General features: G+C 46.7%; 1 protein-coding gene across 1 annotated transcript; it reads right to left on the reverse strand.

Annotated features, from left to right (window-relative positions):
- Window positions 1–3,487: 3,487 nt before the first annotated feature.
- On the reverse strand, window positions 3,488–7,571 carry TMEM37 (transmembrane protein 37). Its single transcript, XM_066190320.1, has 2 exons — window positions 7,537–7,571; window positions 3,488–6,725 (listed from the first exon to the last, which is right to left on the reverse strand). Exons 1-2 carry the CDS (start codon window positions 7,555–7,557, stop codon window positions 6,153–6,155), a joined length of 594 nt encoding a protein of 197 aa, XP_066046417.1. The 5' UTR covers window positions 7,558–7,571; the 3' UTR covers window positions 3,488–6,152.
- Between the last annotated feature and the right edge of the window lie 6,545 nt (window positions 7,572–14,116).

A 14,116-nucleotide genomic window follows, 5' to 3' on the forward strand; every position in this document is an offset into this window, starting at 1 on the left:
AAGGAAATCGCATCTCTGACTTCGTTTTGTATCCGCATTTCCCTAGTTGGGGTGATTTTTGGCTGGGTTTCTTCAAGGGCAAAGATGACTGAACCGAAAGCAAATGGTGTTTATCACTTCTCCCTCCTCCCGATCACATAAAAGACATTGGCAAAACATGCATGGCATGTCAAATGCTGCCTGAGCAGCATTCCCCAACCCCCTCTACCAAAACTGCTCCAACGACCTTTTAATCACACCAAATGCCTACTTGGTAGGCTTCTGCCATTTAATCAGAAGACAAACATGCAGAGAAGTCCAAAGGATACATTCAGGCTTAAATTACCTGTACCGAAGCAGGTTTCTGAGTGCTGTTAGCTCTGTTTGAAGCTCTGAGATTCAGGAAAAAAGTCTTTTTTTCACTGGCAGTGCTGACAGTTATCCCGCACCCTCCCTGGTACAGCAGGTGCTGCAGGCAGCAGCCAGGAGAGGAGGAAGGGCACTCAGCAGCAGGGAGAGCTTCGCAGTTGCTCCATCCTGCCTTGCCTGGTTGGCTTTCTTGGCTCATGCTGGTCATCCAGCAGGAGGAGAGTGACCAGTACCAGGAAAAAAAATGACGAGATGTAAAGCTGTAAACTGGCAAGTGTTTTAAGGAATTACTTCAAACGTACATTTTTGGAAATAGCAAGGTTTCAAGTTGGCTTTGTCCTTTAAAAATCAGCCGAAACATGTGAAAGGAAGAACAGAAGCAGGATCAGACCCATGACCAAAGGAGAAGTGAAAGTCCCTCCATGAAGGTTGGAATGAAAGATCTCACTTTTTGCTGACTCACCCAGGCCAAGCAGAGCCTCCGAACTTCTCGGGGGTTCACTGTCCCAGTGCATTAAGCAAGTCAGATACTTCTGAAAAAATGTAACCTTAATTTTCTCTCTGGCCTACGAATGGGACCAAGAAGGATGAAACAACTTGTATGTTCCCTCTCTTGAGAATTAAACATTCATACTTCAAGCCAAAGCAGCTGTTTGTTTTAAATGCAAGTGCCTCCTTCCAGCATAAATTAAGAAATACAGATTCAGAGATACAATAACATGTAATTAATTAGATCTGATGCAATTATTGGCTCTCACATGAGCCAGTGTAAGAGCTCAGCACTGCAATGCATAGTCAGGATCAGCACAAGATTGGGAGGAGCCCAGGCTGAACATGATACCTATTTGTGTAGGAGCATGCCACATGCCCCAGAAAAAAATGCTGTTGTTTTTTATATTTAAAAAACCCCAGTTCTAGCATAAATTATTGCTTTCCATGGCCATTTTGGTTTTATTTGTCTTGCCTGAAATAACCAAGAAAAAGGAATTATTCCCAGATTCCGTATAACATGTTCGCTTCAGGCATCAAGGACAAGCCTTGTTTGTATGAAAAGCTGAGGCTCCATAAAAAATCCTGGATGTCAGCTGGAGTTTGGAATCCTCAGCTCTTGGGGAAGAGCACATCCACTTGGGAAGATACCAGAAGCAAGCAGCCCCTGGAGTTATGAGGCTGTGACCTTGTCCTGGTTTCTGCTGGGTGTAGGAAGCTGCTGCCAAACACCACCACAGGGGAATGGGGTCTTACCTCCCCGATCTCCTGGGCAGGCACTGCAAAGGGTCCCTGCACTCCTGGGGATCTTGCTTGCATAGCTGTGCTGAAGGATACTAGAGAAAAGGGCTACTTAGCTCTGGGGACATTGACATGTTTATAAGCAGATGAAGAGAACAGGAAAGCAGGTTTCAGCGAGCAATGCAAAGGCAGATGAAGGAACATAGGGTGAACACAAACTCCATATTCATAGAGTCCACTCACTTCCCTTTCACTACACTTGCTCCTGGGTATTCAATGTAAAGCAGGTGGCTTTGCCAGTAAATAGGACCTGAGTACCACCTTTCACACAAGTGGTTATCATTGTTCAGGGGCACTGGTGACAGCCTCTGGCTATTCACCCCAGGTGCCCTGAGGAGCCAGTTGTCCTTCTGCAAGCCAGCACAGCAGGCAGCAGCTCCAGCAGCCTGAGCATCAGCAGCCTAAGAGCTAATGAATTTAAGAGGAAGCCATTAATGGATTTTCTCTCCAACACAGCAACAAGGAAGTTCCTAACACAAGTGTCAGAAGCAAAAACCAATAGTTGTGCCGTGAATAATTACATTGTGCAACGCCTGGGTGCAGGGGAGCTGAAATGGGCTGTTTCAGATGGGTTGGTATACGCCTGGGTGCAGGGGAGCTGAAATGGGCTGTTTCAGATGGGTTGGTATACCGATTCAGTTGGGTTGGGGCCAGTGAAGGTGAGAGGCCTCAGGAATTCAGGCAACACCCCTTCCAGGACACTGCCTGGGGCAGACTTTGTTTTCATCCAAAAATGAGGCCATTCCTGCATGTGCCAGCTGACTTAGAAGGCTGAGAAGAAGGGCCCTCATCAGCTTACCATAGGCCCCAGCAGAGGGAAAAAGAAAGCAGGTAAGGACACTCATGTAATATATCTCTGTATCACCTTCCTGTGGCTTGCAAAAGCAAGCAAGGCTCAAGCCCATTCCTGGTGTCCCAACAAGCATAGCTGATGAACGTATTGAGACTTAAAGTCAAAATAACATGATCTAAGGGACCCTGCTGGTGCAGGGAGGCTGGACTAGATGACCTCCAGTGCACCCTTCCAACCATAACCATTCTGTGATTCTGGAAAAATACAGTTCAGGCAGGATAATTCCCTAGCTAGCATGCCCTGTATCAACATTTCCTTATTCTTATCCACCGGCAATGGTTGTGTACAAGTGTCCAATTAAAGTTAGTTACTAAGTCTAAACGGCTCATTAACAAGAAGTGGTGCTCATTACCCTGCTTTTAGGAGATGTTAAACTGAGACAGGCCGACGACCTCTCCTGTTGGAACGAGAACACCAGGTGCTAATTAACTTCGAGATTACATAAACTAATTCAATGGTGTAGCTGGGAAGCTATTTTCCTGACGTTTAACTAAACCTGCTAATATAGTGAGCTCTGAGAAAAATACATAAATACATCTGTATTCAGATACCACTTCTTGCAGGCCAAACAATCAGAGCAGAGGAAAAGAGCAAGGATGCTCCAGACACGGGGTGCAGTGTGGGAACAGGAAGGTGAAGGACACAGGAAAGAGCTCTTTAGCTGGTAAACAGAGCACATGCAACAGCAGGAAATCATTAAAGCGCCTACAAGGTTATCTCAAATTCCCACGAAGCAACACAGCTGACTGCCCCTCTTGTTTAGCAAGACAAGAAAGCAGCGCTGGCTTCTTGGGCTGGTGCAGACACACAGGAGGGAAAAGGAGAGGGGGGTGTGTAGTGGCCTCAGTTCCCTTGGTCAGAGCTTGGCAGAGCACCAAGAAGTCATTTCTTCATCAGTTTAGCTGGGTAAACACACAGAATGGTGCCTGGGAAATTATGTTAAATCCCACTCATCCTCTTAAATCTAAAGATAAAAAGAGTGAATTACAGTTCTTATTTCAAATCAATTTATTTAACAAACTTCAGGAATATTGCTTAACACTTCCACACACTTCAGAAAATGAACAGTGACCCACTGCCATACAGGCTGCTCTATATAAAGATGTCTCCAAGACAATCAACTCTGTTTTGTAATATTTAGCTGTCAAAATGCATCTTTCCTCAGCGTAATTAAGTTGAGCAGTACTATACAAAACCATTTGGAAAAAAAAGTTACTCTATTTTCCCCAGAAGATTCCCTACCCCCAACAAAAGGCCTCTTCTTCAGTTAGCAGAGGGCCTCCTAAAATCATTCACAATTGCACCATGTCTAGGGTGAACTGAATGGCCAATTGTCCAGTCTGCCTCTAACCCGAGCGAGAGGCACCAGCCTGGAACCCAGTCTGGCTGTGGCTGCTTTCCAAGGAAAGGGATGAAGGCACAGAATCCCACTACCATGAGGGAGTGTACACACAGAAGTGATTTCCAAGTCTGGATATCACCAAAGTGTCACTCTGAAGTTACAGCCATGTTTCTAGACAAGCCATAGACACCCTTACATGTAGGGGAACTGTCCTGCCTGGCACGGGCACCCACGGGCACCACTACTTTATCACTGGTTAGTTAAGATACCCCTGGCACACCTGGTTAACAACAAAGTGCACCAGTTTGGGACCAGACCTTGCAGGGTCTCTTTGGCCTAAACGGCTTTGCTAAAGCAAACAGCACCAGCTCACACAAACATCAGCAAGTTCATCCCAGCAGGATCTCTTCAACAGTGCTGTTCAGCAAATCAAAAGCACCTTCACACACAGTCACAGTGCAGTTTTCCAGACACAAGTTAAGGGCACAAGTCGTTGTCATTGAGAACAGAACCCCAACAAAGCCCCAAACATTACAAGAGCTTCAGGAGCTGTCTGGGTAGCACAGCTCCCAACACATTTTGACAGAAAGGTGAGCAGATTCAAATGCAGAAGTACAACGGGCATTGTCCAGAACAAGCCAAATCTGAACCTGCATTGCAAAATGGGCCCAGGAGTGTTGTCTTAAGAAGTTACAGAAGTCCAAGAAGGAATGGAGACTGTCCTGAAAGCGAGTCCACAGGAGCACATTAATCAAAGTGTGGCACATTCAGCTCAGGCAGAGCTTAAGATCCTTAGCTTCCAAAGACAAAGCTGTTTACTCATGGGTCACCTACACAGGCCTTTAGGCCTCTGTGCTAGGATGCATTTGTTTCAGGTGGAAAACTGTGTCAAACTTGTTGCACAGGAAACTAAGACCTTGCTCAACAGACAAGGTACAGGGATGAAACATGTAGAAACATTTGTTCTAAAACAAGGATATAAACAGCTTTACCGGCAGATACAATGCAAACAGAAAACCAGAACACATGTAGGGCAATCTATTCAACAAATGAGGTTTTCTCTCCTTTTACATAAGACACCATGGAGAGCTTCAAAGCTGTAGCAATTTTAGAGACCTTGACTCAGACATTGGCAGAAGGAAGATCAGCCTTAGTAAAATAATTTTGGCCAGGTCTCTCAACATTTCTTCCAGTGGTGACAGATTAGAGCTGCACCCATCAGCCCCTCCTTAGGCAATCATGGGCTGCTTCTCCTCCCAGGCTCACTGTTAGTCAGAGGAAGAAAAGGACCTGATCTGCTCAGGAGGATCAAGTAATGCTACAGGAGACTCAGCTACAGGATAAGCAGATTTTTCCACTGCCCCAGCAGAAACCGTGATAACCAAAACACATCCCAGAAGCTATGGTGGTCTCTGCATGATCTGCCCAGCCACAACACCCCATGAAGCCTTTGCAGAACTTGTCCTTCTTGCCCCAAAGAAACAAAGAAAAAAAACCAAGAGCAATGCTATGTTGAAGTAAACTTTGCAAGAGTTGTGAGAGAGCCAGTTTGGTTGACCAGTTAGCACATATCCTTCAGGGGTGCCATGAGAGCGGTGATGCTGGGGAGAGGCCACAAACACAGGGATATGCACTAATGCCTGAGGAAAGCATCACATCCCTTCCCCATACACCTACATCACACAACACCTACCCCTGGCCCCAGGTCAGCATCTCTGTCTGAAGTGTCCCCAAGAAAAGAACAGATAAAAGGAGCGTGCCAGAAGGAAACAAAACTTGTGACCAGATCAAGTTCTGTGTGCCTTCTCTTTTGAAAGAAAAATGAAGGAGTAAGATCCAGTGAAGATTTTCAATACTCCACACCAGTGAGCATGGCCAGGCAGAAATCATCTGTCCCTGAGCCAGAACAAACCCATGAGACACACTGAAGTTGTATCACACTCTTCACAGGCTCCAGAATATGGGGAAAAGCACAGCAACACCAAACCCACAGCAGTACAGGTGTTGTGTAAGCCTCAGATCAACATGTGGGATAGATTGCAGTCTTCCAAATCTTTGCACGTTCTGCTTTAATCCACTCCTCCAGAACACCACTTTGCAGTAGCAGCCAGTCTCAGTCTCTGCTTGGCTGGTGTTGCACAGCCCTCCATGCTGACCAGTGGGTGATTATGTCTTCTACAGGCATCGGGACTGACTCATGCTTCCCCTCCTTGCACACAAATTAAGACAGGGCATCCTTTTCAAACTTCATTAGACTCTCTTTTTTCCAGTCTAATTGGCAGAGCTGATTACACAAAGGCAGAGGTACATCCTTTGTGCCTAGATTTTGCCTACCCTGCTCCTGAGGTGTGTGAGGCTGTTGATGTGAAGTCCACTGATTCCGTTAAGGAAGAAGAGAAAGGCAGCAATGAACTCACACCAGTATGTCAGAGTGAAGCCTGTGAAGCTGAGGTGATCCTTCACCAGGATGGAGAAGCTCAGAACACCAGTGGCTGACAGCAAAAAAGAGATGAGGATGAGAACGGAACCCATCGCCCATTTCCGCCTCGCATTGGCATCATCGCAGACTTGGGACACCATCAGCAGCTCCAACCCAAATATAGCAACCACAACAGCAAAGGACACCAGGCTCCTGATGGGAATCACCCCCACACTCAGTCCTTCCACCTGGGCCAGGCTGAGGTCTGTGACACACCTCAGGACACTGCCATTGCTAACGGTGCAGAAGTGCCACAGTCCAAAGAGCTGCCCCCTCGCAAAGAGCCAGCGGCCATCGCAGATGGAGACGGACGACAAGACCACAGCAATCGCCACGCACAGGATGATCAGGCTCCTGATGAGCGTCTCAAAAAAGGATTTCTGTGGTCTCCGGTGTGCCAGCAGCTGCTGCGCCTGAAAGGAAAAAACAGAGTTAACGGTGCCACTTCAGGGTGAAACGAAGCCAGAGGGACAGAGCTGTGGGATTCAGTATTTGAAAATATTTACTTGTGCACATCAAACCCCTTCTTGCAGGGGAAGGCTGTACACAGGAGAAAGGAAGGGTGGGTGAAGCTCTCCCGGTTCCCTGGCTGCACAAACAATGCCTCCACGTCAAGGCCTGGGACAAGGATCACAAAAGCTGTCGGCTGAACCAGGTCCCTGCCCCACGGTCTCGCAGCAGAGCCTCCTGCTGTGGCAGGGCTGGAGGAAGCCACAGGACCCTGGGAGGATGGAGGCCGGTGGCTGGGACGGGAGAGGCAGCAGCAGCGGGCTGGGGGGGCTCCTAGTTCTCAGCACTGCTCTCCTGAGCTGCAGCCAGCCGGTCTCTCATCTTCTGGCCATCAGCACCAGGGGCACGGACCTCGGCGCTCACCCCGGGGTCGCACGGTTCAGCTCCCCCGGGGTTTGGGGGGGCGAGGGGGGAATATTTGGCTGCATCCCCCGTGGATCCGCGTGGGCAGCTCATTTCCCCTCCTCACCGAAACCCTCCAAGAGACACGAGATGTAATGGAAAGTCGAGCCAAGAGCCCCCAGCCCCCTCGGAGAGCCACGTGCGGCGGGGAGCGGGAACCGCGGCCCCGGGGAGCTGCCACCGGCCAGAGAAGGCGGGAAAGGGAATCGGGGCGGCTGCGCCCCGCTGCTCCGGGAAGGGCGGGAGCGACCCCGGCCGCGCAGGGACAGGCTAAGGCGGCAGCCCCGCGGCGGGAGGGAGCGGCGGACGTACCTGCGCCCCGATGGCCGTCATGCTGCCGGCGGCGCCGAGAGACGCGGGCGGGCTGCGGCCGCCGCTCTTTATCTCCCCGGAGGGCGGAGGGCAGGCCCCCCCGTCCGCCACGCCCGCGGGGCCGGGGCGCCCTCCGGGCCCCCCCGCGGCTGAGTCAGCAGCGCGGCCCCGACGGGCGGAGCCGGGCTGGGATGGGTCGGGCCGAACCGAACCGAGCGGAGCGGAGGGGTCTGCTCCCCCACAGCCCGGCACCGCGCGGGGGGCAGCGCTGCTCTGGCCCGGGGCACGGACTCGCCCAAGCCCGCTGTGGAGCAAGGCTGCCGGGCAGGAGGTGTCCGGGGCGGTGGCGATGCCGCTCGCCGCGCTGTAGGCTCACCCCGTCCCGGGTCCTCGCGTGTCACCGGCCGCCGGAGGGATCGAGATGTGTTCCTGCCGCCAGGAACAGTTTGTGGTGTAGAGCGGGTGCCAAGCGTTGGAGGACGGGGAGGCTGCCCCAGCCCTGCCCGCTCGCCCGGGACACCGCAGATGCCCTCTGGAGCGTCTCTGGGGCTGTAGTGATGGGCTGCCGTGACACCCAGCCCCGGAGACGCTTGTGGGTACAGGAACACCCCGTCCTGCCCTCGCCCCGGACCCCGCCGTGCCTGCGCCGGTGTATGTGTTCCCGAAGCCGTTCGGCACCGGCTCCGGTGCAGCGATGGCCTCGCACCTTGGGCTGTGTGCACGCTCTTATCTCTTACCAGCCTGCTCTACGTTACCTATTTCTACCTGTGCTGTCAGCAAAAACCCTCTCTGCTCATAAAGTTTTATGCCTTAGCTCTTTTTCTCACTCGTGTTTTGCCATCCTCTAATGAATTGCTGACTATTCTACTTTTTTCTTTTTGGTCTGAAACAGCTTTTTAAAAGCCCAAGAAAGCCTGGTGTTGCTGTGTCATCAGAAACTCTTGTTTTACTGCCAAATTCTGATTTTGACTCCAGCAGAGAGTCTGAGGTCCAGTGGACAGCCCCGCGGGTCGTTGTTCTGGGTCTCCCTCATATTCACAGGGGTCAGAATTTGGCCATTCCTTTTCTAGACAAAAGCAGCTGGAAGGATCTCCTTCTCCAATATGGGGTGGTAGAAGTTACTGTAACTTTACCCTTCTCGCAGCTTCCATTTCTGAACTAATCATGTGTCTATATAGATTGTATCATTATTTTAATCTCTATGCAATTTCATAAGGGTTTACTGTGCTTCCTTTAAAACAACATTTATGTCTGCTGTGATCTGTCTGGGGGTGTTTTCTGTAGAACTATTTCTAGCAAGAGTGAGTGTTCTGAACAACATTTACTTTAGTTTTCATACTTTTAATTTTAATGATAAATGCTGACCTTTTTATTTCTCTCCTCCCGTAGAATCTTCCGTATAAATTTTTCTCTACAAAGTTGTGTACAATGTTAGATTATATTTCTATCAGACACAGAATTGAGATTTTTGTCCTTTTGCAATCCATGGTAAATCTTTGCAAGGTCTTTTGTTAAAACTTATTTTGTGGGTTTGTAGTCAGCAACATATTTTGTTTTCTGAATGTGCTATCCAAGCTAGAAAACTTGATGCTTGCCACATCCCTTTCATCTTAGGTTCACCAGATGATAGAAGATCTTTATGAACATCCTGGGCTCTTTATTCCACAGGTTAAACAGCATTTCTGTATTGCATTGTGCAGATTGATTACCTGCATTTGCTGTTATACCCTTGCACTTCAAAGTTCCAAATCCAACTATATATATATATATTTGGCTCAAAAAGCACAAACAGGTCTTGTCTCATTTGTTGCATGAGCTGAATAAATGCTTTTTGCATGTAACCATGCTGAGCAAATGCAGACTTGGACCAGACAAAATACACTAACCCTTATCTGGCAAAAACCTCACTTAACTTATGCTTTCTGTAACATTGGCTCAGTCCTGCGAAGCATTAGGCAATTTGGCCCACAATTAGCAAAATCATTAGGCATAGATCTGCATTTAAAAGGTCTGAGTCATCCTAAGGACTTCAGCAGTTAAAAATCTTAACTTTTAACGGTGAGGGGTATTCTGCTGAGCAAGATAATTTTTTTTTTTTCTGTAAAAGCCCATGGTAAAGTTGACATGAGTGAAATCATGCATAATAAAGCCTTGATGAATGAGGAAATTAAAGTGGTTACTTTTAAACCAAAACTGTTCCCCTGTCATACTTGGATTCTTTAGTAAATATATAGTTATGTGCCAAGCTTGTTCTTTGAGGAAAAAGGGTGGTAGGGGATGGTACTTTCTCTGCAAACGAGAAATTGCTTTAATGTTTTGTATTTAATTTAGTTTCCCCAAATATAAATGAGAATGAAAGTGGAATTACAATCAGCATTGAATAGGCACTTTCTGAGTCACTTTCCTGAAGTCACCCCAGACAGGATGGTTGTAACAGTGAGTGCTTTAATTTCTGCACTTGCCTGGCTGGAGATACCTTCTGGTAAAGCTGTCTGGGTTTAGAAAGCCTGTGAGAACTCTACGCCTTTTTCAAATTAATGAGTTTAACTTCATTGTCTCATTACAAAACAAGCCAAACATATTATCTGACTTTAAAAGAAAAAATAAAGTGGGAAAATGCCTCTATACTGTTTTAGAAAATCATATGTGAAAATGGTATTTCACAATTAAAAAAAGCTCAGTGCCGTGAAAGAAAAAAAAAAAAAAACCCAACATTTTTTTTGTCTGAAAAATACATCATCTATGTAATAACAACAGAATAAATGACCTTTAAAGCACCTTAGAATTATTTTTGGTTGTGTTAATGTAGAGTTCTTGGTATATTGCCAGTTTCATTATTTTGTTTAGAAAGTCCCTTTTCTCTATTGTTTGAGTAGGCATTTCACATCCTATCCCTGGAGAGAAAGTTTTCGGGGAAATGTGTGCATAAATAATGGAAATTACCAGAGACTGTTGTACAACACAGAAATAGGTTCATCTGGTTCATTTAAAACCATGAGAAGTTTAACACTGGAGAATCCGTTCCAGCTTCTCTCCTGCAGAAGCTTGGAGAGGGTTCAGGAACAAAATCTGAGCATCACCAGGGGCTTAGGGAACAGTTGCCCAATGAAGTGAAATCACTTAGAGGTGAAGCAGAACACAAGTGAACTGAGGCACCACCAATCCAGCTTCATATGATCTTGAAGCCAGTTACTTCTATACATGCATTTTTCTGTTTAATAAAATCCTTTCTGATCATATCTTTAATTCTTGGCATAGCAACATACCTGATGAGGCATTTAAACCCTCATTTTTGTCAGATCCGTAGTTCAAGGTATCTCTGCAGAGAGAATTGGACCTGATCCTTGAGACAAATAGATCTTAAGTATCTCGCAGACTGAGACTTTGAGAGGTGTCTAAGGTCTGTATGGGGGGGAAAATGTTACTATTTTTTTTGTGTCTTCCCAAATCACTGAGCATGTAGAAAGTGCTATGAGAAAGAAGGGAGAGTCTAACTGTCTCCTGTCACTGTTCTCTTGCCTTCTCTTTTTCCTGGTAGTACACTGAAAATCCAGGGTTCAGCCTAGCCGGCCTGAAACAGAGCTACTGGAATGGGGCAAAAAGTCAGCAAGTTGCTGGCAAGCTGCTCAAACCCAGCAGCTTCTGGGAACACAGGCAGTCATCCTAGGTGAATCGTGCCCCAGGCAGCAGCATACATAACAAAAGGGGGTTTGGGTTGTGCCAAGGCCCACACAGCTCAGACCAGCCCCTTATCACAACTACTTTACCTCAGGATTTTCCTCCCATCGCTACAAGTTATTGCAGCCAAGCGGACAAACTCATCCTGGCATGTAAAAGCATGTAAAGAGGAGAAAGCTCCTGGGCCAGATGGTTTCACTTTGCCTCCAGCCTGGACATCTCTGCTGTGCCACAGGAAGGCAGACTGGCACCAGACAGGGGCTAGCATGTGTCCCTGCAGACCCAGGCTCTCCCACTCGCTGCTGGCTGTGCATGAGAGGCCTGGGCTGCTGCACATGGCAATAATACCCAGTGATAGCCACCACCCACATCAAACAGTACTTGCTGAGGCACTCAGAGCTGGGTTAGAAACATGCTGATAATATGGGAGTCCATTACAGTGGTTTTATCCCCCACCTCAGTTACATCTAAGAGAGATTTTAAGCAGGACAGGCTTAAAGGAATAGATACTGTACCCCAGAAATAATTGTGTTTTCACTTCTGATCAGTTTCTGGACCTACCTCAGCATCACATTGTAGAGATCCAACACTGGGTTGGATCCATCTGGTTGTTCTGCTTCAGATTCAGTCTTTTTCAAGGATCTCTGTCAATAGACAGATCTCCTAAGCCAATCACTGGCTTAGGATATAGCTCAAAATATTTGCATCTGACCATTCTGACAATTCTGCTTTGAGGTATACATTCAATACAAAAAAAAGAAAAACCACTCCAACTTTAAGTATTTCGGCACTACTAGAAAAATTTGAGTCCATATTTCAATACTACATAGGTTGGGGGAAATAATTCAGTTTCTCAGCTGTCACATATATTTTTTTCCCTGAATAAAAAGTCAGATCAATGGATTTAAAAATACCAAGTATGTTAAACTGATGAGTCCATCTCTCAGATTCAGAACTTACTCAAAGGAACAGTGTTTGTTAGGAGGAGATGACATACCATTATTTCAGCCTTCTGGGGAACACAATACAAGTTGGTGTCTTGCACATTTTGGTGGGGATAAACAATATGTCTGCCTGGCTGCATTGGCCAAGTAATGTCACTGTTTTTCTTTCCAAGGTGTGGAAAGAAAGTGTGTGGTGATTCTTCTTTTGATACAGCTCATAAATTTATGTGTACTGGGAGTAACTGGTAATGAAAGTAAAAAGATCACTGCAGCCAAACTCCAGGTGAATTCCCTATTCTAAAGAGAACACAACTAAGCTGTGTTCAACTTTCACAGATACTCTGGTTCTGGAAGAAACACAAACTCATTCTCTAAACGATAAAGACACATCTAAAATGGATTGATGTTATTTGCACTTTAAGTGAGCAGCTGAAGATTGGCAAATTCAGACACCAGAAGTTACTTCATAGACTTGTGGGGTGGAGAAAAAAATAGATTCTATTTTCATTCTGTTAACTTCTACCCTTCTGAGTTTATTACTGTGAATGCACTCAAATGTCTTACATCAATGTAGTTTCAACTTGTCTTATTTCTATACAGCTTTGACAATTTGGAAGACTGTGTAACCTATTTCTAGGGTGACAGTTGTATTTAGAAAACTGTCCCAACCAAAATATACTTTCTTTTTTGTATCCCAAATTTATAATCGATCCCACAAGATGGCTTAGATGGCTAATCACCCCGAAGTAGTATTGCCCAATAGTGTTTGCTCTGAACCCTCAGGGGGAGGAGCAAATATTTTGAACAGCAGCAAATGCCGTTGTCATTTATTTTTAGCGGTATCATCAGGGTCAAATAAGTTCAAAGGTTAAAATGCTTCCATCGTGAAACAGGATCACTCCAGATGAGTACGGAAGAATTCTGAGTCAGTTGCACAGTGCAGTCAGCCTTGGAGGGCATTTTAACCAAACTGAAATATTTACCTCCCAGGGCTGAAAAATCTGTCATGGGCCTTAAGCAACACACCAATAATGACTTGTTAAATCCATGCTAGGAGTGTTGCACATTCACATGTTTGTTAATTGCAAGCAAAACCCATCAGAGATTTCCAAGGAAAACATCATCCTCTTTCTTATCTCTACCTGCAGTGGATGTCAATCAGCTCTGTGCAAGAGCTAATCATAGAAGTGCAATGGAAGGAACACTGTCTTATCACACACAGGAGTTAACATTTATTATTGCCATATCCAAAGTCCAGGTTCTGTCCTGCACACTGCAGACTCAGCAGAGCAGCGCTGAGTGTGTGTGTGTGTGCCAGCTGGCCTCTGACCTCCCGCGTGTTGGGCTGGCCACAGCGCACGTCTCTCCTCCTTCCCAAGCACGGCCAGGATCAGGATGTTGCTGGCCTTTCTCTGATCTAACAAAGAGGAAATAGCGGCAACTCCCTCAGCGGGTGTCAGAACAATCCTGTTTTGCAGCACTGCCTAGCCATCAAGAGCATCTGATCCTTCACCAAAGGTACCTTACTGCACGCAGAGCAATGGCTCTGGATTATATTTTGGTTTGAGGCTTGCTGCTTCTGTTTCCGATCTCAAGGCTGTATACGATAATGGTTGCAATTACCTCTACCTACAAATCTGTTTGTAGATGCCCTTAAACCACCACTGCCCCACTGTCACTGCTGCCCAAGTGTTATTTATGCAGCCCAGGTGTCTCACACACCTTACCTGCGGGCACTAGGCGGTCACTAGGCCAGCAACATTTACAGGCAGCCCAGCATCCTTACACATTTACAGACACTCATCCTGCTGCTAGACAACCACAACGAGCCCCTTAGCTCAGTCTATTTCAACTCTCACTCTATTTCAACTCAACAATTACTACCTGTCCAGCCAAATTTTGTGTTGCTGCTTCTTGTCACAAACACTGTGTGCAGTCACCACCAGTACCTTTGCTTC

Source organism: Chamaea fasciata, unplaced genomic scaffold (assembly GCF_029207755.1).
Source record: "Chamaea fasciata isolate MVZ Bird 193981 ecotype frontalis unplaced genomic scaffold, bChaFas1.0.hap1 SCAF_8, whole genome shotgun sequence".
NCBI lineage: Eukaryota > Metazoa > Chordata > Aves > Passeriformes > Sylviidae > Chamaea > Chamaea fasciata.